The sequence below is a fragment of the Morus notabilis genome, unplaced genomic scaffold, assembly GCF_000414095.1.
Source record: "Morus notabilis unplaced genomic scaffold, ASM41409v2 Scaffold720, whole genome shotgun sequence".
Classification (NCBI taxonomy): Eukaryota; Viridiplantae; Streptophyta; class Magnoliopsida; order Rosales; family Moraceae; genus Morus; species Morus notabilis.
The window spans coordinates 148,123-171,120 of record NW_010367011.1 but is presented as its reverse complement, the minus strand read 5'-3'; the positions used below and the strand labels follow the sequence as shown (position 1 = coordinate 171,120).

General features: G+C 35.1%; 1 protein-coding gene across 1 annotated transcript; it reads right to left on the bottom strand.

The window, feature by feature from the left end:
* Positions 1-622: 622 nt before the first annotated feature.
* LOC21396417 (50S ribosomal protein L25) lies at positions 623-20,486 on the bottom strand. The gene is made up of 4 exons (XM_010111597.2): positions 20,392-20,486; positions 12,785-13,307; positions 12,572-12,701; positions 623-1,220 (listed from the first exon to the last, which is right to left on the bottom strand). The coding sequence occupies exons 1-4, from the start codon at positions 20,484-20,486 to the stop codon at positions 994-996; spliced, it is 975 nt and encodes a 324-aa protein (XP_010109899.2). The 3' UTR covers positions 623-993.
* Between the last annotated feature and the right edge of the window lie 2,512 nt (positions 20,487-22,998).

Genomic DNA, 22,998 nt, shown 5'->3' with positions numbered 1-22,998 from the left:
CGGTGAGTTGTCATTTGGTTACTAATAGATGAAATCTTTTATTTTTAATTGACTTCACAATAAAACATTTACCAATAAAAAAACATAAACTCACATGTCACGTCAATTTATATAAAAAAATTAGAATTATTAACATTGTTCTATAAAAAAAAAGGATAAAACTATATATATTAAGGGCGGACACTATTTATTACCTCAATCTCTTTTAAACCTTCTTGGTTTCTCACTTTCAACCTCCCCTAAACCTCATCCCACCCGAATCCCCAGTGTCACTAAACCAAGCGGTCTTAGGCTACTCATTGACCATTATTAAATTAAACGGGTGGAAACGGTCACAGTCGAGGATTGTGCCTTTTACTGCAGAGTTATCAAATTACCTGTATTACCGTTTTACTATAAATGAAATTCCCTTTCAAATAAAATAAAGTATGGACATGGAAACAAAAGAGAACACATGCCAACTAATTAACACAAGTTTTATCAATTGTGAACAAATGTGCACTTCGAAAACTTTAGTTCCAACAAGCCATTATTAATTTCTTTCAGTTAGTAATAACTTTTTTTTTTAAATAAATCAATGATAAGAAGAGAGAGAGAAAGAGGCTATAATAAGAAGCCCGAAATCATTTTCATACGGCAATATTAAAGTACAGCTGAAATCAATACGACCATTCATTAGCATGCTTCTGAACTTCCATGCATAATCATTTCACTGGAGTTTATAATTTTGACAGTAACGCATGATACTTCTTAACAAACAAAGAAGAATATATGAATTAAGCACATAATTCGACTCACCAGTGCTACAATATCCGGCTTGTATCTGATTACTCTCCATATAACAATGTAAAATTCCTTTTCCTACTTGAGACTTCACGAGAACCACCTTAATGAGTGCCTAGCAAAAACAACTGACTTATTCTTGAATTGCTTGTGATACATGTTATGCATAACAAACCAGAGGCAGGTCTTCCATTTTGTGCTTTTCAGTGCCTAAACCCCAGCAGATTCCGGGCTTTGCAACTTTGTTGCAAGTATGCTACAAATGGGCATTTCTTCATTCCTACTCAAAAGCTTCAACAACGGATGCACCTCGACGTCACGTATGAAAATTCTGTCTCCAATATCGAGATTGCTCATGTCCACCTCAATCTTGGGAGGAATATGCTCTGCTGGGCAAAGGTATTTAAGGCTAGTTCTTATTCTGTTCAGACGACCACCTGTATTGACATAGAAAAGGATTAAAATCAAAGTGATATTGCACTAGAACGCATAGTAAATAAGTTAGTAAGATTGACCCTCTTTTCAGTGCTCGCCTCATAAAAAAGCTCTAGTAACCAATCACATCATATCAAATCCCCAAAAAAAATGAACAAGAGAGACACAAAAGATAATCATAAAGAACCAAAAATTTAACATGAAGTGATAGAACAGCTGAAGTTCTATAAACCATGAAAGTAAAGAATTGAACTAAAGAATTGGAGTCATAACACCAAGGACATATTTACTTAATTTGTTGTGCATTGTAGTCGGAAAGGACAGGAAAGATCCGGAACAAAATGTAGAGGAAATGAGAGGGAAATCAAAAATCGTGTTCATCATTATACTAACTTATCAAGAATTGTAATTGTATTTTTAATTTAGCAAGTAAACACAACCAGCAAAATATTTATGCAAGATCCCAACTATCTACTATACTGTTTTATAAAGAATTGTCATGGATACAAATATATTAATTCAAAATGTTGACAATATGCAAAGCGGATGATTTTTAGTTCTCAAAATATATTAATTCAAAATGTTGACAATATGCAAAGCGGATGATTTTTAGTTCTCAAACCATAGTCAAATCTCATTTTCATCCCTAACAAAATGAGTCCCCAAGCTGCAAAATTGTCCCAAGCTAATACTCTTATCCCTCTGACTATTAAAATCTCTATTAAAAATACACGGGTTCCTTCTAAATTGTTATGCCCAGTAGAATTACAAAATTATTCCTAAACAAAAAGTTAGTGCCTACATTTTGGATAATCACCAAGTATTAAGGGGGTATAGAGAAAATTACTAAACTCATTCTTAAAAGTGCATGGTCTAACTTTTTAACCCTTACTCTTGATTAATACCACTTTAACTAATATAGTATTTGATTAAAAGGATATTAATTAAGAGAAAGGGGTAAAAATCAAGACTCATACAATCTAAGAGGGTATTTGTCTCCTTTTCTTTGGTGATGTGACTGCTATTTTAGCTGGTGATGTGGCAGTATGACGTGGCAGCAGGTGTGCTGACTTGGTCTACAGAGGAGTTTCAGTGTACATACAGAGAATCAAGATTTCTTAATAGGCGGTTGGTTAGAAAAATATCAACAGAATAAGTGCTATTGATTCTGTTTTGGGACTAGATATAAAAGTAAGTTTAGTGAGAGTGTTTTTCTTTTTATGTGAGGCAATCTTGTAGAGAGAGAAAAACTGTGTACTCTGTGTAATGTGAGCGTGAAGGGATTTCTTGAGGATGTAAAGACTTGAGAAGTTGTTATGCCGTCAATAATTTCTAGTTGAGTTTTTCCAGAAATCCCTTTTCTTCATTCGTATATTTAGTTCGTTCAATTTGTTCTTCAGATTTTGGTATTTTCAATTTCGGTTTTTGGTCCAAATTCTCAAAATCTGGTATCAGAGCTCCTGGTAGAGATTTGGAATGGGGCTATCGAAGTTCGAGATCGAGAAATTCTCAGACAAAAATGATTTTGTGCTGTTAAGATTGAAGATTAGGGCATTACTGGTTCAACAGAGGGGTTGGAGGAGGCTCTCGGTGGTGAAAAGAATCTGCCAACAACATTATCGGAGAAGGAGAAAAAGGATCTCCTCGACAAAGCCCATAGTTGATTCTCAGTCTGAGTGATAAAGTTCTTCGAGAGGTCTCCAAAGAAAAGTCAGCGGCGGCGGTGTGGCTCCAATTGGAAAATCTATATATGACCAAATCTTTGGCCAATAGGTTGTATCTCAAGCAGAGCTGTATACATTGAAGATGGCTCCTGGGAAGTACTTGGAAGATCACATGGACGACTTTAACAAGATAATCTTGGATCTTGAGAATATTGAGATCAAGATTGACGATGAAGATCAAACTCTGCTCCTGTTAAGGTCTTTACCCAGTGAGTTTGAAAATCTCTCAGATACTCTTAATTTTAGCATGATTCACTTTCTTTAGAGGATGTTCAATCAGCTTTATTTTCAAAAGAATTGAAAAAGAAAACTGAGGGAAAAGAAGAAAATGCAGTTGAGGGCCTAAATGTTCGAGGAAGATAAAAAAAACGTGATTTTAAGAACAAGAATAGGCCAAGATCGAAGTCTAAGCTTAAGAGAAAGTGTTTTGTATGCCACAAGGAGGGTCATCTGAAGAAGAATTGTATAGAAAGAAAGAAGCAGGGCAGTGATAAACAAGAGGCCTCTGGTGATGCAGATGTAGCCTTTGATGGCTATGAGAGTTCTGAGCTATTGTGTGTTTTAGATGAAAATACAAGTTTGGAGTGGGTTATGGACTCAGGATGCTCATTTCACATGTGCCCTCACAAATTTGGTTCTAGAATTACAGGGTGTGCAATAGTGGACAGGTATTTCTAGGAAATAACAAGGTCTGTAAGGTTCTGGATATAGGAGACGTAAGACTGAGATTGGTAGATGGTGTGGAAAGAGTTTTAACTGGTGTGAGGCATTTTCCAGAGTTAAGGAGAAATCTGATCTCTCGGGGCATGATGGATTCACAGGGATACTGCATCAAGGTTGAAGGAGGGGTCTTAAAGGACATAAAAGGGTCGATGATGGTTATGAAGGGGTCCCTTGAAAATGGCCTATATCTGCTTCAGGGAAAAACAGTTGTGGGAGTTGTTGCACCAATGGAAGGAGTTGAGATTTCAAAAACGCAACTCTGGCATATGAGCCTGGCTCATATCAGTGAAAAAGGCTTGAAGGAGTTAGAGAAGCAGGGTCTTCTAGGAAAAAACAAGCTTCAAGACTTGCACTTTTGTGAGCACTGCATATATGGGAAGGCAAGCAAGGTCAAGTTCTCAAGAGCAGTGCATCACACAAAGGCAATCACGGATTATGTCCATTCCGACCTTTGGCGAGCATCTAGAGTTCCATCACATTCCGGAGCTAGGCATTTTCTATATATAATTAATGATTATTCCAAAAAATTGTGGGTTTATTTTCTCAAGAATAAAAATGATGCTCTAGAGAGTTTAAGGAATGGAAAACTGTGGAAATTTGAGAGGAAAAAATTGAAGGAATTGTATATTACATGACAATTACAACCGGTTTATTTACAGGAGCCCTAGTCTATAGAAACGGCAATCACATCCCATAATATGTGGGATATCACACTAAAAAAGAAAACTAACCAAATCAACCTAATTCTAGGAAAACTAACTATTATATTCAAACTTTCCTAATTTAGTCTATACACGTGTAAAATACATTCTTCCACACTCCCCCTCAAGCTGGTGAATAGGTATTCACCATTCCCAGCTTGGATACAAAACTCTCAAACACTGAACTACTTAACCCCTTGGTGAGTATATCAACAAGTTGGCCATGTGTAGATACATAAGGTGTACAAATCAGTCCACTATCCAACTTTTCTTTGATGAAGTGTCTGTCAATCTCGATGTGCTTCGTTCGATCATGCTGCACCGGGTTGTGAGCTATGCTGATTGCAGATTTTTTATCACAATAAAGTTTTATAGGGCCGTCCCACGTAATCTTCAGATCCTCTAGAACAATCTTCAACCATAGTAGTTCACACACACCCTGAGCCATTGCTCGGTACTCTGCCTCAGCACTAGACCGTACTACCACATTCTGTTTCTTACTCCTCCATGTCACCAGGTTTCCACCAAAGAAGGTACAATAACCTGAAGTTGATCTTCTGTCAACAACTGACCCAGCATAGTCAGCATCTGTGTATGCCTCAAGAACTAACCCTCCATTCCTCTTGAAAAGGATGCCTCTACCTGGTGTCCCTTTGAGATATTGCAAAACTCTGTATACCACCTGCAGATGAACTTCTTTTAGATTGTGCATGAACTGACTGATCACACTCACCGCATACGCTATATCTGGCCGAGTGTGAGAAAGATAAATGAGTCTCCCTACCAACCATTGATACATCTCTCTATCCACCATAGCATCTTCTTCTGTCTCTCCAAGCTTGAGATTCGGTTCTATTGGAGTACTCACTGGTTTGCATGCTGTCTTGCCGGTTTCTTTGAGTAGATCTGTAACATACTTCTGTTGAGAGATGAAAAGAGCCACCTCAATCCCAAGGAAATACTTCAATCTTCCTAACGTCTTGATCTCAAATTCCTTAGCTAAACATTGACTTAGAAGTTGTCTCTCCCTATCATCATCACCAGTCACAATTATGTCATCAACATACACCAATAGGGCTGTAACTTTACCTGAAGGTGAGTGTTTTAATGAACAAAGTGTGATCTCCTTGACTCTGCCTATATCCCATAGCTGTCATTACTCTAGCAAACCTCCCAAACCATGCTCGCGGTGATTGCTTAAGTCCATACAAGGACTTTTTTAGTCTACATACTGTACCAGCAGTCAACCCCTTATTATAAATCCGGTGGAACTTCCATATAAATTTCCTCCTCCAATTCTCCATGCAAAAAAGCATTCTTGACATCAAACTGCTACAAATCCCAATCACCATTAGCTGCTAGTGACAATAAAACTCTAACAGTGTTCATCTTTGCAACCGAAGCAAACGTTTCTTGATAATCAATCCCATAGGTTTGAGTATAACCCTTGGCCACCAACCTAGCCTTGTATCTTTCTATTGATCCACCTGCTCTATATTTTACCGTGTAAACCCATTTACACCCTACGGGTTTCTTTCCTTCAGGTAACTTCACTAACTCCCAAATTTTGTTCTTCTCCAACGCCTCCATCTCCACATTCATGGCTTGCTTCCATTTTTCATTGGTTAAAGCCTCGGATAAATTGGCAAGGATGGCAATCGTATTTAAGCTGACAAGGAAGGCTCTATGAGATGGTGGAAAATGTTTAAAGGACAAGAAATGTGCAAGAGGGTATAGGGGTCGGTTTGTGCATTCTCTAACTCTTTTCCTGATAGCAGTAGGGAGGTCCTGGTTATCATTGTTTATCTCAAATTTAGATTGAAAGGAAGGATTAGAAATTGTTACCTCATTCTCAGAATTTAGGTTGGAGTCTTGGACTTGCACAGATTCAGGGACAATCTTCTTGAACAGTTAGCCTTTGCCAAATCTCACACTATCAAGGGCCGGATTTGTAGGTGGGTTTACAGGAGGCTCAAGATTTGGATTTTCAGTGGGCTCGGTGGGAGGAACATTTTCAGTAGGCTCGGTAGAAACATCCATGGGACTAGGCTGTCTTGACACAGGAATGGTGAAGATGGCAGATCAAGAAGCAAAAAATATGTCTTATCCTTATCTTCCATTACTGAATTCTCCCCCTGAAGATAAGGAACAATGAAATAGGATTCTTGTTCATGGAAGGTCACATCAGTTGAGACATAGAACCTTTTTGATGGGGAATGATAGCACTTATACCCCTTTTAAGTTGAAGAATATCCCACAAACACACATTTTAATGCCCTTGGATCTAATTTTCTCCGGTTCTAACTATGAACATGAACAAATGCCACACACCCAAATATGCGTGGAACAAGATTATTTGTGGTGTGTAGGTTTGGATAGAACTTGGAAAGGACATCCATTGGACTTTTAAATCCTAGGACTCTAGAAGGCAAACGATTTATGATATGGGCGGCTGTAAGAACTGCTTCTCCCCAAAAAGATTTAGGCACATTTTTTTGAAACAAGGATCTTGTTGAATCGAGGAGATGACCATTTTTCCGTTCTGCTACTCCATTTTGTTGTGGAGTGCTCACACAAGAGGACTCGTGTACTATTCCTGCTTTCTGAAAGTATGGAGTTAGGACTTAAATGAAATAGTCCTTAGCATTATCCGACCTAAATCTTTTGATATTGACCCCAAATTGAGTATTTATCATAGAACAAAAATTTGGAAGAACAGTGCTGACATCGGATTTCTGTTTAAGCAAAAAGATCCAGGTAACTCGAGTACAATCATCAATGAACGACACAAACCATTTAGCTCCATTTACATTGGAAACAGTGGAAGGGCCCCAAATATCACTGTGAATAAGATCAAAAGGAATGGAACTTCTTTTATTACTGATTGGAAAAAATACACGTTTGTGTTTAGCAAGTTCACACACTTCACAATGAAAATGTTCAACCTCTAGACCCTTAAATAAAGAAGGAAACAAAAGTTTAATAATCCTAAATGATGGAAGTCCAAGTCTGCGATGATGAAGCCAAACTTTTTCTTTATTGGATGAAAAAGACTCTGAGACAGGAGAATGAGATGTTATGCCCTTGGTAGTGTTGGATTGACTTGGTGTTTCGAGATAGTATAGCCCATCCCGTTCTCTAGCATATCCAATCGTCCTCCCTGAATCCTTGTCCTGAAATACACAATAACTATGATTAAAAACCACTTTACAGTGCAAATCTTTAGTGAGCTTTTGGATGGAAACAAGATTTGTGGTTAGCCTAGGGACGTGAAGAACATTTTTTAACAACAGCGACGGGCTTATCTTGACATCACCTATGCCTGCCACAGTAGTTAATGATCCATCGGCTGTGACTATTTTCCTATTACTTGGACACGGGGTATATGAGGAAATTTTTTTTTGATGAATGGGTCATATGGTCAGTAGCTCCCGAGTCAATAATCCAAGAGCTGGTAAAGGCTATATCCGAGACATTTAATCCAATGGAGAAGGGAAATTTACCTGAATACGCCAATGAACAAGTACCTGATGGTTTATCAAGATTGCCAATAAGTGATCTCACCCTCTCAATTTCTTCTTGGCTGAGATTTCCCATCTCTTGTGATGTCTCTTCATGCGGTTGCACTGCTACAATCTGGGCTCGTCCATTGTTCCTCAGTTGCTCTCCTTTTTGTCCCCACTCGCGGCTTGGTGGTTTTCCATGCAATTTCCAACACCGCTCACGAGTATGACGTGCCTTCTTGCAATAGGTACACCATAGTGTCTTTGTAGTCACGGTTTTGGGTCTTTGGCTGGCTGATCCTCCCATTCTCGACCGCCGGCACTTTTTCTGCATTTGTGCCTGTCTTATTGCTCTTACTAGCAACTAAAGCCGAACTGTCAGTCCCTTTTGGTTCAAGCATCAATTTCCTTCTACTTTCTTCTCCTCGGATGAGTGCCACCACTTCATTGAAACTTGGAACTTCCTGTTTGCCAAGAATATGAATTCTAACTAAATCAAATTCTGGATTGAGTCTAACAAGGAAATCATAAACTCTATCTTGTTCAATAAAATCCTTCAAAATTGCTGCATCATCGGGACACTTGGTATTAATCACCCTATAATGATCAAGTTCTTGCCACAGAGCCTTCATTTGATGGCATATTCAATGACAGTCATATCTTCTTGTTTTGCAGCGATCGTCTTAACTTTGACTTCGTAGCCTTGGGCAGCATCCTTTGCCTTGGAGTACGTTTCTTGAATTGCATCCCATACATCCTTGGCAGTGGCCAAGAACATACATGTATCGCTAATCTTCGGATTCATGGAGTTCCATAGCCATGCCATGATCATCGAATCCTCCTCATCCCACGCTCCAAATCGTGGATCTTCCGGTTTTGGCCCGGTCCCTAAGATGTGGCTGATTTTTTCTTTCCTTTTCAGCACAGTCCGGACAAGTTGGGACCATTTAAAATAGTTTTTTCCATTCAGCCTATATGCGACATGAATGTTCTGAATTCCCCGGCTTGAGGCCTAACGATTTCTGCATCCTCCGACTGTATCGTAGCTGTTGTTTCTGCCACCTCCGACATCCTCAATCAAACCAAGCAGTCCCAAGGCAATTAAGGCCGGTTGGTTGAGTCAAGTAAAATATCAGCGATGAAGGCTGATACAATTCAGGCACTCTCTTACGAAAGCTCCCTGGCAGCAGTGGCGGCAGGGCATGAAACAGGGGGCAGTTCCGTACAGTTCCCGCACAAATCCGTACAGCCCGTACAAATCCGTACAATCCGTACAAATCCGTAGTTTCAGAAAACTCCTCATCAACAAGACAGAAAAAGAAAGGAGAACCCTGCGATGAAGGCTAGGGTTTCCGTTCATAGAAAAAAGAGCCTAAGGCTCTAATACCATGTGGAAATTTGAGAGGAAAAAATTGAAGGAATTGTATATTACATGACAATTACAACCGGTTATATACAGGAGCCCTAGTCTATAGAAACGGCAATCACATCCCATAATATGTGGGATATCACACTAAAAAAGGAAACTAACCAAATCAACCTAATTTTAGAGAAACTAACTATTATATTCAAACTTTCTTAATTTAATCTATACACGTGTAAAACACATTCTTCCACAAAACTCTGGTAGAGAACCAAACTGGAAGCTTAAAAAATTGAGAACATATAATGGCTTGGAGTATTGTGGGAATGAGTTCACCCAATTATGTAAAGATCAAGGAGTGGCAAGGCATCACACTGTTAGAAAAATCCCTCAACAGAACAGTCTTGCAGAGAGAATGAATAAGACCGTTCTAGAGAGGGTTAGGTATCTACTCTCGAATGCCAATCTTTCAAAAGTCTTCTAGGTTGTGATGACTGCAGCCTACTTAATCAATAGAAGTCCCTCAGTAGCTATGATCTTAAAACACCAGAAGAAAAGTGGTCTAGTCATCCTCCAAATTTGGAAAATTAAAGGGTGTTCGGATGTACAGCTTTTGCTCACATAAAGTGGGGGATATTGGAGCCTAGGGCACTCATGTGTATGTTTCTGGGATATCCAGAAGGTGTGAAAGGCTATATGCTCTAGTGTGTGCAAAAGGGGCATCCTAAGGTGTTTAACAGTATAGATATCATCTTTAGAGAAACTGAAATGTACTACTCTAAGTCAGACAAGACTGAAGCTGAGCTAAGAAAAGGTGACCACAGTCAAGAGATAGAGAAATTACAGCTTGAGGTGGAGGCTTCACAACAATCAGGCATTCAGATTGATTCTAGTGAAGATTAGGCAAGAGATAAAGATGTAACAGCATCAGGAAACTCAAATCAGGTTGCAGATGAAGACTTGACAAAGTCAAGAAGCTCATATCAGCTACAGGGTTATTCATTGGCTCGAGATAGACGAAGGAGACAAGTAAAGCCACCAGAGAGGTTTGGCTATGCAGAATTAATAGCTTTTGCCTTGACTGCAGCTTCTGAAGTTGAGGATCTAGAACCTAGATCCTTTCAAGAAGCAATGAGGAGCAAACATTGTAACCAGTGGCAGGCTGCAATGGAAGAGAAGTTAAGGTCTTTACACAAGAATCAAACATGGAAGCTGGTGCAGAGGCCTCCAAAACAGAAACTAGTTGGAAGTAAATGGGTATTCAAGTTCAAAGAAGGCATTCTTGGTGTGGAGAAACCTCGGTTTAAGGCGAGGTTGGTCGCCAAAGGATTCTCTCAAAGAGAAGGAATAGACTACAATGAGGTATTTTCACCGGTTGTGAAATAAAGTTCCATCAGAATTCTCGTCCTTGGTTGCAAAAGGAGATTTAGAGCTGGAACAATTAGATGTTAAGAAAGCCTTCTTACATGGTGAACTCGAAGAAGACATTTACATAGCTCAACCAGAAGGATTCTTGGAAAAGGGTAAAGAAGATCTGGTTTGTCTATTGAATAAGTCTTTGTATGGACTTAAATAGTCTCCAAGGCAATGGTACAAGTGTTTTGATTCTTTTATGATTCAAAACAACTTCAATAGATGTGAATTTAATAACTGTGTGTACAGTAAGTCAGGATCAGGTGGAGATATCATATATCTTCTCCTTGATGATATGCTTTTAGCATGCAAAAATAAGTTTGAGCTTGATGAGGTGAAGCAGCAATTGAAGAGAGAATTTGAAATGAAGGACATGGGTCCTGCCAAGAGGATTCTGAGTATGGATATTGGCAGACAGGCACAAAGGAACTTTATTTGTTTCTCATAAAGGTTATGTAGAGAAAGTGCTTAAAAGATTCAAAATGTATGAATGTTAACCAGTTTTGACACCTTTGAGTTAAGATTTCAAGCTCTCACAGGAGGATTCACAATCACGTGAAGATGAAGCTGCTTATATGGAAAAGATATCTTATGCCAGTGCAGTAGGAAGCTTAATGTATGCAGTGGTCTGTACCAGACCAGACCTTGCATATGCAGTGTGGTTAGCAAGTACATGGCCAATCCAGGGAAGGCTCATTGGGAGGCTGTGAAGTGGTTATTTAGGTATCTTAAAGGATCAATGGGAGTTGGATTACTGTACATAAAGCATAGCAGGGACTTGGAGGCTGTTATTGGCTTGGTGGATTCAGACTATGCAGGCTGTGTTGATAATAGAATGTCACATATAGGGTATGCGTTCAAGGTTTGTGGTAATGTTGTCAGTTGGAAAGCTAACTTGCAGCATGTTGTGTCACTTTCAACAACTGAAGCTAAATTTATGGCTTAACTGAAGCTGAATTTATGGCTTAATTGAAGCTATAAAAGAAACAAAATGGTTAAAGGGAATTGCAACAAAGTTAGGAGTCAAACAAGTGATTGCCAAAGTGTATTGTGACGGTCAAAGTGCAATACATTTGGCTAAAAATAAAGTTTACTATGAAATGACCAAGCACATAGATGTGAGGTTCTATTTTATCAAAGAAGTCATAGCTAAAAAGGAGATTATTTCTAGAGAAGGTTTCTACAGATGAAAATCCAGCTAACATGATAACTAAAGCATTACTTTCACCAAAGTTCAAACATTGTTTGGATTTGTTAGAAGTAAAGCATGTTAGTGCAGATACAGTCTAAATATGAGAAAAGGGTTCAGGAAATTGCAGCCAGATGGAGAATTGTTGTGATGATGTGACTGCTATTTCAACTGGTGATGAGGCAATATGACGTGGCAGCATGTGTGCTGACTTGGTTTACAGAGGAGTTTCAGTGTACAAGCTTACAGAGAAACAAGATTTCTTAATAGGCGGTTGGTTAGAAAAATATCAACAGAATAAGTGCTATTGATTCTGTTTTGGGGCTTGATATAAAAGTAAGTTTAGCGAGAGAAAGTCTTGTTCTTTGTCTGTGAGGCAATCTTGTGGAGAGAGAAAAACTGTGTGCTCTGTGTAATGTGAGCGTGAAAGGATTTCTTGAGGGTTTAAAGACTTGAGAAGTTGTTTTGCTGTCAATAAATTTCCAGTTAAGTTTTTTCCAGAAATTCCTTTTCTTCATTCGTATGTTTAGTCCGTTGGATTTGTTCTTCAGATTCTGGTATTTTCAATTTCGGTTTTTGGTCCAAATTCTCACATTTTCCTTTAAGTATATAACATAATATATACTCCTTTGATTTTGTTTTGCATTCACCATCCATAATTTAGACACAAAATGATCCATTTCATTGATATAGCTCACAAGCACAAATGAAGGGAGAGAGAGAAGAAATCAAATTACCTTTCTGAAGACCAGGAGAAACATCTTCGCCTTTAAAAACAATCGGCACATCAACCATCAATTCCGTGCCCTCATCAGCCCAAACAAACACCAAATTCAATATTCTCCCAGTTTCTTCATCCCTATGAATCTACACATACCAAAATTTTCAATCTTTATTCAAATTGAAATCAAACCGAAACTGAACCCAAAAGAGAATCGAAAAGCACTTGCCTTGATTGGTAGAACGGTCCCGGACTCGAGCAAAACCGACGATCCTGACCCGGCCCGGATATGGAGCGGGAATCGGGTGGAGCAGAAGAAAGGAAGCTTGACGTCCTTGACAATGGAGTTAATCTGCTTCCTCTCCGTGGTGAGCAAATGCTTCTTGGCCGCCGAGCGGTGGCTAGGGTTTTTCTCGAGGAGGCTCTGGCTGAAGACGACGGCGGGGATTCTGCCCTGGGCCCGATCCCGGGCCGCCACTCTGCTTCCCGTGCACTCTCTAGGGATCGCTTGGATCGTATGGTAAGAAGCGGTTCTCCATGACGATGATGATGATGATAATGGTAAAGGTGAGTTTGCCGACAAGGATCTGAGGCCGCAAGTGGCGGTGTGCCACCACTTCGCCGCCATTTTTTCCGACGTTTTTGTTTTATCTGAGAAATGAGTCGGCGAATGAAGCATAAAGCTTTTCCCGATCCTGTTTTCAGTTCCGTTCCACGAGGGTTTTAGCGATGCGGGGTTTAAGCTTGTGGGCCTAAGCAAAGCAGAGTGAGTGAGTATTTGGGCTTCAATATAGCCTCTTCCTCCCAAATGGGCCGTCTCTTTTTGTTTTGTTCTCAAAATTTGTAGAGAACTAGAGAGAGAAAGCACCGGTATATTTCGCCCTTTTGTTTTTGATTCGAATTTTATTGATTTAAACTTTTTTATTTAAACAGTGTAGTTTAAATTATAGTTTGAAATGATATTTAGATGTACAATTAAAATTTTAATATGAACAGAGAATAAAATTGAATTTGTATTTGGTAAGAGTGAAAAGCAGAGAGAATTAGCACCTTTTTACTGTTCAAAAATAGTTTAAACGGTTGAACTTGAGGAGGAGCTTCTGTAAATTAGACAGCTCAACTCAGTTCAAACAACGAATATAATTCGAATTGCGTGCTAACCAAATACAAATTTAAACTATGCTCACTGTTCAAACTGAGTTAAACTAGTGAAACAAACGGGGTTTAGTGTGTTGTGTTCTAATACATATATGTTAAATTTTAAAGAGTTTAGTGCTTTTTTAATTTAATAGTCTCTTTTAAGTCTAGTAGAAATATCTAATTAAGTAATAAAAAACTAAAAAATAAAGTTGTATGTTTTCTAAGAAAGTAATAAAAAATAAGTTTTAAAAAGATAATGAAACATAAATACTTATTTTTCATTTTCACTTAAAATTACTAACAAAAATATTTTTCTATAAAATTTTTTAAAAATAAAATGAAACACGTATACTTATTTTCCATTTTCACTTATAATTACTAATTAAAGATATTTTATAAAGTTATATTTATAATTCCTAACAATTTTTGCAAATATCTAATCTATAAAAAAAAATTTATATATGCCTAAATATGTTAATTGTTGTTGTAACACAAATCTTTAAGACAAAAAAGCTTATAATAAAAATTAAGGATATTTATATTTTTATACCATGTGTTTTAGGTTTATTAAAAACTATACATTCAGTTTTTAATCTCATGAAATGTATACTTTCAAATTAGATTTAATACTCAAATTTATACCTTTTTCACAGTCCACCCTCAATTTTAAGCATAAAATACCTAAAGTACCCTTAAAGAAAAATGGAAAAAGAAATAAACTAAAAAAAAAACTTTAAATTAACAGTTTCAACCTTAAAAATATTTAAAATGCCTTGAAATGGGTTTTTTTGTGTTTTTATTTTTTATTTTTTTGTAATATTCGAAAGTTTCAGTTTTATTTTCTCTCTTTTTCTTAAGAATGGTTTAGTCATTTAAAAAGTCAAAATTAATTATTGACCGAGATAAGACATAGATTTATATATTAAATATAATTTCAATGTATATATTTAATGAGATCAAAAACTTAAATAAACTTAAAACATAAGGTATAAAAATATAAATATCCCTAAAAATTATAATTAAAATAAATGTAATGGGAGTGGAGAAAAGTAAATGAATAACATTAAAAGCTTAAAAGAAAGAATTAGTATAACTTAGATGTAAAAACGAACGTACATTAACTCGAAGAAAATGATTTTGGAAAAGTTTTTCTAAATATATATAAATTCTTTTAAGATCCCATGTTTGCTCTTCTTATTTTATCATAAATATAAAAGAGTATCCTAAATATTAAAACCATATACAAAAATAATTTCTTGATGGGTCAAAATTTTAAAAATCAAATACTACTCTCATTAAGATTAATAGGGTATTAGTTACTATTTTGAATATTAATTTAATAAAATTAAATAAACACATTTCAAAACTTAAAATTTCAAAAATTCAACAAGCCCAAAAAAAAGTTGAAAATTCCAAAAAAAAAAAAGCTCATTTAGTATAATTTTAGTTAACTGATATTTAAGATTATAGTCATCAAAGAAATAATATAGAGAAAAATATATGAGACAATAATACGTGAGAAGATTACAAGAAAAATAAGTAAAATTAAACATTTATAAGGGTTATTATTGAAAAAAAAATAGTATTTTAGAATATTGCAAGAAAAACTAGTTAAGTAAACAATATTTGATTATAAACATTATTTCAATAAACTATATTATAGAAAAAAAAAACTATTTTAATTTGACACGTTTGAGAATATAAGATATTTTAAAAATAAAATGGATACACTAAAGTGCATCTTTCGATCAAAATGTATGGTTTTGTTTAGTATTGTATATGTAGAGAATATATATATATATATATAAAAGAAGGAAAAAATGTTTAAACAAATAGTGACTTCTTTAAAAGAATTATTTTAAAAGAGCAATTAGAAGAGAGTATAAAAAGATTGAAATGGTGGAGACATATTTAAAAAATTCATTTTGGTAGTTAGAAAATAGAAAGTAAAAGAAGCAAGTATTGTAAAAAATATATATATATATTTTTTAAATATATTATTTTAAAAGAAAGAAGCAAAATAAAAAATAAAACATAAAGGCCCACAAAGGAAAAGTCAAGAAAAGACAAAAGATGCAAGAAGCAGAGTGCACAAAAGGGAATCTCTCATTTATTACATAATAATAGATTACTGACTCATTTTTTATTTTTATCTATTATTTTTAATTAATATCATTTTTATTAATATAACTATTTAATTAAAAAATATATTAATTAATAATAAAAGTTAAAAATTTAGACTCATATAGTTTAATGTGTATTATCTTTTTTTATTTTTTTATTTTTTAAGATGAAAGGTATTCATTATTTTTTTCTTTTTCTACAATGCAGAGTTGAATTCGCAGCATCCCAAACTCACGTCCACCGGCCCTATCCAAAGTTAAAAATGGTCAAATTTTATTTTGTTAAACTATGTATTATTTTATTTTGAGTAAATACAGTAGTAATGAAATCTAAAAAAGAAATAGGAGGAGAATGTTAAATACAATATGAATTTTATAAAAATAATTTAAAATTCAAGGATTAATTATAACTAAATCTGTTTGGTAAGATTTCTTATTATCACGTGATGATATGATTATAAAATTCCATCCTTAATACTTTAGTCAATGACTAAAACTACCAAAAAGTTTCAGAAATTAATTATTTAGGAAAAAAGATTTAAGGACCAAAGTAGCACTAATAATTCGAGATCCAAAACCTCTTTTTATGACGTTAGCGTTTCTCTTATTCGTGGTTATTGACTTAATCTATATATTGTTTGTAGGGCCGGCAATATGGGTCACGACACGACGACATGACTCGAAAACGACACGAATTTTGCAGGTTAGGGTTGAGAAAAAAGAGGTTCGGGTCAGAATTGGGTCGACCTGAAATTGACACGAAAAATACGGGTCAATTTCGGGTTGGACCCGCCTAACCCGAACACGACACGAAACTCGTAAAAAACTAAAAAATACATATATTTTTCATTTCATATTTTAAATTTTATTATGAACTTGTGATATCATAATAGTTATACTCAAAATCTTATACTATTATTTGCTTAATTTCAATGGATGTTATTGTAATTTAATATGTTATGAATTTTAAGTTATTTCTAATATGTAAAAAACTAAATAAAAGTATACAATTTTCGTGTCAATTTCGGGTTCACGGGTCAATTTCGTGTCACGAGTCATTTTCGGGTCGTGTCGTGTCAGCTCGTAAAGTGGTCGTGTCGTGTTCGTGTCGCGGTTTTTAAAAAATTTCGTGTCACGGGTCGTGTTCGGGTTGACTGAAAATTTTAAAAAAACGATCAAAATACGACACGTGATACGAATTGCCACCCCTAATTATTTGTCCATGATGCTGTTGTTTTGGTTTATCCATCCAAGATTATGTTGTACGAATTTATGCCGTTATCTCAGATATGCCGTTTTCTTACATATTGTCGCTTTATTGTCTATTTTCCCCAAAACGTTGTCGTTTATTTAGGATTTTGTCGTATATAATCTATACTCTTGTTTTTAACTGTAATTTAGGGTCCGTTTAGTTTGCTGATTTGAATTTTTAATTCGAGTTGAGATGTGACTTTATGTGAAAGCTTTTTACTGTAACAAAAAAGTTAGATGCGACTGTTTCTAAGAACCTTTTACTGTAGCAAAACTCAAATTTTAAACTCGAATCGGTGAAATGAACAAGGTCGTAATCTATCCTTCTAATTCTAGGCATTAATTTTTCTTTTATTACCTTTTCTGTTTAAGCGTTAAGTCATTTATGGGGGAAAAAGTACATAAAATATTGTGGCCAAGAAATTTTTTTTAAAACTTCGGTCATACTTTTAGAATGAACACGAAGCACTGCTGGTGCTAAACATCACTCACTAATAAAATAGATCTCATAATATAGGACTTATAAATAGAATCTACATTTTATTAGTAACAGTATTTAACACCGAATGGTGCTGTGATGTCCAACCATTTTTCTTTTATGATAACCTACTCACTGTGCTTGATTGGAAATTGGAAATGACAACAAATCAATCTAACATATATATTCTGGGGTTTAATCATGGCTGATCAATCTAGCTAATTGATATTACGTTTCAGTTGACTTGTAAAGTAGCACTTATTTTTTTGGCTGAATACAGTGGTACTAACCTGGAGAAATAACACTTCATCAGCTCATTTCAGTCCCAAATGCTATAATTTATTATACTCGATCGTCTCAGTCCCGAGAGGAGTACATGTCAAAGATAATGCCTGCACCAATTATAGTTTAAAAGAACTACAAAAACAGTGATATAAAACAGATAAATTCACTTAATAAACAAATACCAACCGGCATATCCAATGATAACACAAGGAGTTGGATAATCTGTATGTATATTATATTGTAACTTTGAATCACACTCATTTTCCCATTATCTACGTACATACTTATACATGTATATATAATAAGTGAGGATAACTTTACATATCTCAAAACGATGCCCTTCTCCTCATAATTCAATATATGATACTCTAAAATTCCACTTTTAAGACCTATATTCGGTCAATTTATCAGTTTGATGTTGATTTTATAGTGGTATAAGTGAAACTGAGTCCATCTTTTAAGTATAATTGGATCAGATTATTTATATTCAATTAATGGGTTCCTGAATTTTTGTTATAAATGAAGAAAAAGAGAATTCAATGATACTAATAGCCGTTATTTTATTAGAAAAGAAAATCCACCTAATTATAATTATTATGTATTGAGAAGACACTATATGTGAAACTGAGCTAACATACTTTAAGAATCTAAACTTAACTCAAAAGATTAATTTATTAAATCTAAAATCTTTCTATGTATATAAATAATTTTACATCCTCACTCATTTTTCATATAGACAATACATGTATTTTTCTCAACGGCATCAACGTATGTTTTTATTTATTGGTGGATAATTGTATATATAGCAAGCATATCTGAAAGCCAAATCAGATCAAGTAAACTCCTTAAAAGAGAAGTGACTCAAACTGCTGAAGACAAGTATACTACTAAAGAAAAGGTTTATTGAGCAGCGCATGTTATATAAATTAGTCTCAAATTCTGTCTCATTCATTTTGTGGATTCGAGTTTTTAATTTAAGTTGAGATGTGATATTTTATAAGAATTTTTTACTGTAGCAAAAAAGATTAAATGTGATATTTTTTAAAAATTTTTTACTATAAAAATTTAAAATTAAAAACTCAAATCGATAAAAAGAATGAACATACGCTCCAAAAAAAAATATTTAAGCCACCGTCAAATCCACCCGGGTTGACTAACTTTATTATATATATTTAGTAGAATATATATATCCTTTGAAGGATCAAACAAGAAGAGTTGGAGAATTGGAATATAGCGTCTAATCAGAAAACACTATTTTGTCTGCTTCTTAGATTTTCCCCCTGGCCGCGCTGCCTTATACACGCTAACTTCTTGTGGCCAAACTCTGAAAATAAATAAATAAATTAATTAATTAATTAAAATCAGTTCCTGCCTACATTCATCACATGGTTTGTTCATACTTTGGGCGTTTCATACATAGATTTAAAATTATAATTTTAGATTCTAATTTAAAATTAGTATTTATTTATAGTGATTTTGAATTATAATTTTGAATTAGTGTTTAGTTTAAATGATTCTGAATCGTGATTCGAAATCTGATGTGACGTTTTAAACCAGAATCACTCATGATTCTAAAACCACCCCCTCTTGATTCAAGGCGATTCAAACCCCTGATTGTGAATCTTGATTTTAAAATCATGATTTGAACCTAAAATCATGAATCATGATTTGAACCTAAAATCATGAATCATGATTTTAGTTCTAGAATCATGATTAGAAACACTCTGGTTTGAATCCTCATAAATCACGGAGGGTCTGACCAGTGGCGGAGCTAGGATAAAATTTCAGTGGGGGCATAAATCATATTTTACAATAAATAAATAGAACAACAGTAAATATAAAAAATATTACCATAGTATTTCTCAATAACTATAAAATATATTACAAGCAGACATTATTTGTTGGGAGAAGATGAGAATAAGAGCATAGTGGAGAGAAAAAAGACAAATAGGGGTTTTTAGTTCAGCTCGTGTGGGGACAAGATAAAAAAATACAAATAAAAGTAGTATTTTTTTTTTAAAATATATTAAAAAAATTTTATACATAACTTTCGTGGGGGCACATGTCCCCACTTGCCTCCGCTGCTGGGTCTGAAGACAATAATAATATATCTTACTAAAAGAATACACTAATAAGCACTACAAAAAAATTGACATTTAACGTCTCTAATTAGATGACAGTTTTTGTACGATTTTATAGAAAACCATCGTCTAATGTGCTGGGCCAAAATGTGGGCCAGCTGGCAAAATATTAGACGACAGTTTCTTATAAAATCGTCATCTAATGTGAGCACAAAAATCTAAAAATAAAATTTAACCTTCAATCAATCTTCATTTCTAGAGAAACCCAACTAAAAACCTTCGCCGATCTCTCTCTCTTCCTGTGAACCATATCGCTACCACCCACCGCCTAAAAATCTCTCTCTCTCTCTCTCTATCTCTCTCTCTATCTCTATCTCTCTCTCTCTCTCTCTCTCTCTCTCTCTCTCTCTCTGTCTCTCTCGACGCCACCACTGCCATTCTCTCTCTCTGACTCTCGCTTCGTCTCTCACCGTCGTACTCTCCAAGCCACCTTGGTGTTCGCCAAACCGCCAAGCGTCTACCAGCAGTCGCCACTGTTGTCGCCGAACCAACACCAGCCGCCTCTATCTTCATTTTGATCAGTTTAAGTTATAATATTTTTTGTATTTGAAATTTATAACTATAGATTAGAAGACGGTTATTTTCAATTAAGTTAGACTATTAGACGACAGTTTTGTTAAAATATTATATGATTGTTAGGATTAGAACTAATTAATTGTGTTCCTAATATTATTTGAATATTTGAATGTAAATATGAATATTTGGTGTATATGATTTAATAAGTTTTAAGTTAGTTATGTTAGGATTAAGAATGAAACTAAATCTAAATTTAAGTTTTTTAGTACATTTTTTTGTATATATTAATTAGGTTAGGTTAATATAATGTTGATTAGGTTAGTTTTAAGTTATTTAGTTTAGCATTAAGAATGAAACTATATGTTGATTATATGTTGATTCTTAAAAACATGGCGGGCTGTGATTGGTTCGAGGAAGAATTTAATACCGCAAAAGAGTTATTTAAGGAGGATGGCACTTTTGATGGGGCAAATCAATATGAGCTTAGGAAAAATTTGATTCGGATGATGATGGGAAACGAAGGGCAACCATAACGCGCAGAGTTGCCAAAATGAGGGATAAAGGAGAAAGAATAGAAGTAAAATTTGATGAAAAAAAATAACCCTACTGGAAAAGTAGGAAATGAGCTACAAAGTTATGTCGGTGTTTTAACATGTGAACACCTGCCAATAACAATAGAAGATTGGAGACATAAAGAAAATAAAGATAACGTGAATCGAATTTGACATGATTTGGTTCAAAGTTTCATGGTTTCAGAGACCGAAAAAAATACGAGCTTACTTGTGCGGCGAAGATGGCTTGGGCCTTGAGGTCGAACCTATTTACGACCTTTGTAAAGCGATTAAAGGATGGTCTTCAAGTTTTTGAACTCCCAAAGAAAGTTGCTAGAAACTACCCTTCAATTACTCCGGAGCAATGGAGGAAATTTGTGGAGTATAAACTTAGTAGCGATCGACATGCCATTTCTGAAGAAGCATCTAAGAGAAGAGGATTGTACAAGTACCCGCATGGGAATGCTCATGAGAGATATAGGAAAGTAGAGGAGGATTACGTAAGTCTTCAATTACTTTTTTTCAATGATATTAATTACTTTTTGTTTGTATTACAATCTTTAATATACTTTTTAATTGAATGCAGATGCAAATGCATAATACTATGGAGAAGTCGGATTGACCCACTTTATGGCAGTTCATACGCAAAAACCGAATCGAACTGATCGGCAAATTAATTGTGAGTTATTGCTTTTCTTTTTAATATTTTTTCAATCAATGGGAAATATGCAAAGAAATTCATAATATTTTTGTTCTAAATTTTATAGGACCAATATTACAATCTTTAATATACTTTTTAATTGAATGCAGATGTAAATGCATAATACTACGGAGAAGCCAAATCGACCCATTTTATGGCAGTTCATACGCAAAAAACTGAACGAAACTTACAAAATTTCAGATTGCGAAGAGATCGGCAAATTAATTGTGAGTTATTGCTTTTCTTTTTAATATTTTTTCAATCAATGGGAAATATGTGAAGAAATTCATAATATTTTTGTTCTAAATTTTGTAGGACCAATATGCCGGAGAAAGGTTCCAGGGAAAGTTTCAATCTTAGGGGACTAATAATGTGCTTGCTAGATCATTAGGAAACACAAAACACTAAGGTCGTGTTCGTGGGCAATCCTAATTTGTCAAAAAGTTGACTTATTTTCATTCCACTGGCAGATCAAAAAGGGAAGAAGAGTTGACAATGTTGCGTAGGAGGATGTAAATAATGAAGGCCATATGGGAAGCAATGCAATCATCCCAAGGCCATACCCCAGTACTTGTAAGAGAGGGAATGTGAAATCTTACGGTGGATTAATAACGTAGTGTTAAGGAGAGTTGTTACTGTCTATAATACTACACCACCCGCAGAGCCCCCTCATTAAGCCTTGGTGATGGTAGTAAGTGCATTCTTCTGGATCCAACAGAGGGGAAGAACGATATTTATCGTTGTTGTGACGGGGATGGCATGGTTGGATAGTCGCCCCAACGATGTTGTCCACAGTGTCGCACTTGGAGAGGGAAATGTATGTGTCTTTATTCCATCAACTTATGTGAGAGACACACCTCTGTCTATCACTACATTTGATAGCACGACTGTGCGTGACACTCTTGGAAGATTTGTTGCTTGGCCTAGGAATTTGGTTGAATCCTTGAGTAAAGTTTGCAAAGCTCTGATTGGAAAAGAACCCGTGGAGAATTCCCCAGAACCAGCGAAGAAAATAGCTGGGAAACAAAAAAAAGTTTAAAAATACACAAGGACCCACTACACCACAATAAACTTTTCGTAACGGTTAGTCATAATGTTTCTCAAAAAACCTTACTGCACTTGTATGTAACAACGTTTAGAAATAGTTATAATATATATATATATATATATATATATTAAAATTTCATAACATTTTTTCCAATTTTCCGCTCGCTCCTTCCTTTTTTTTTTGCTCTGAAATGCATTATACGAACAAAGA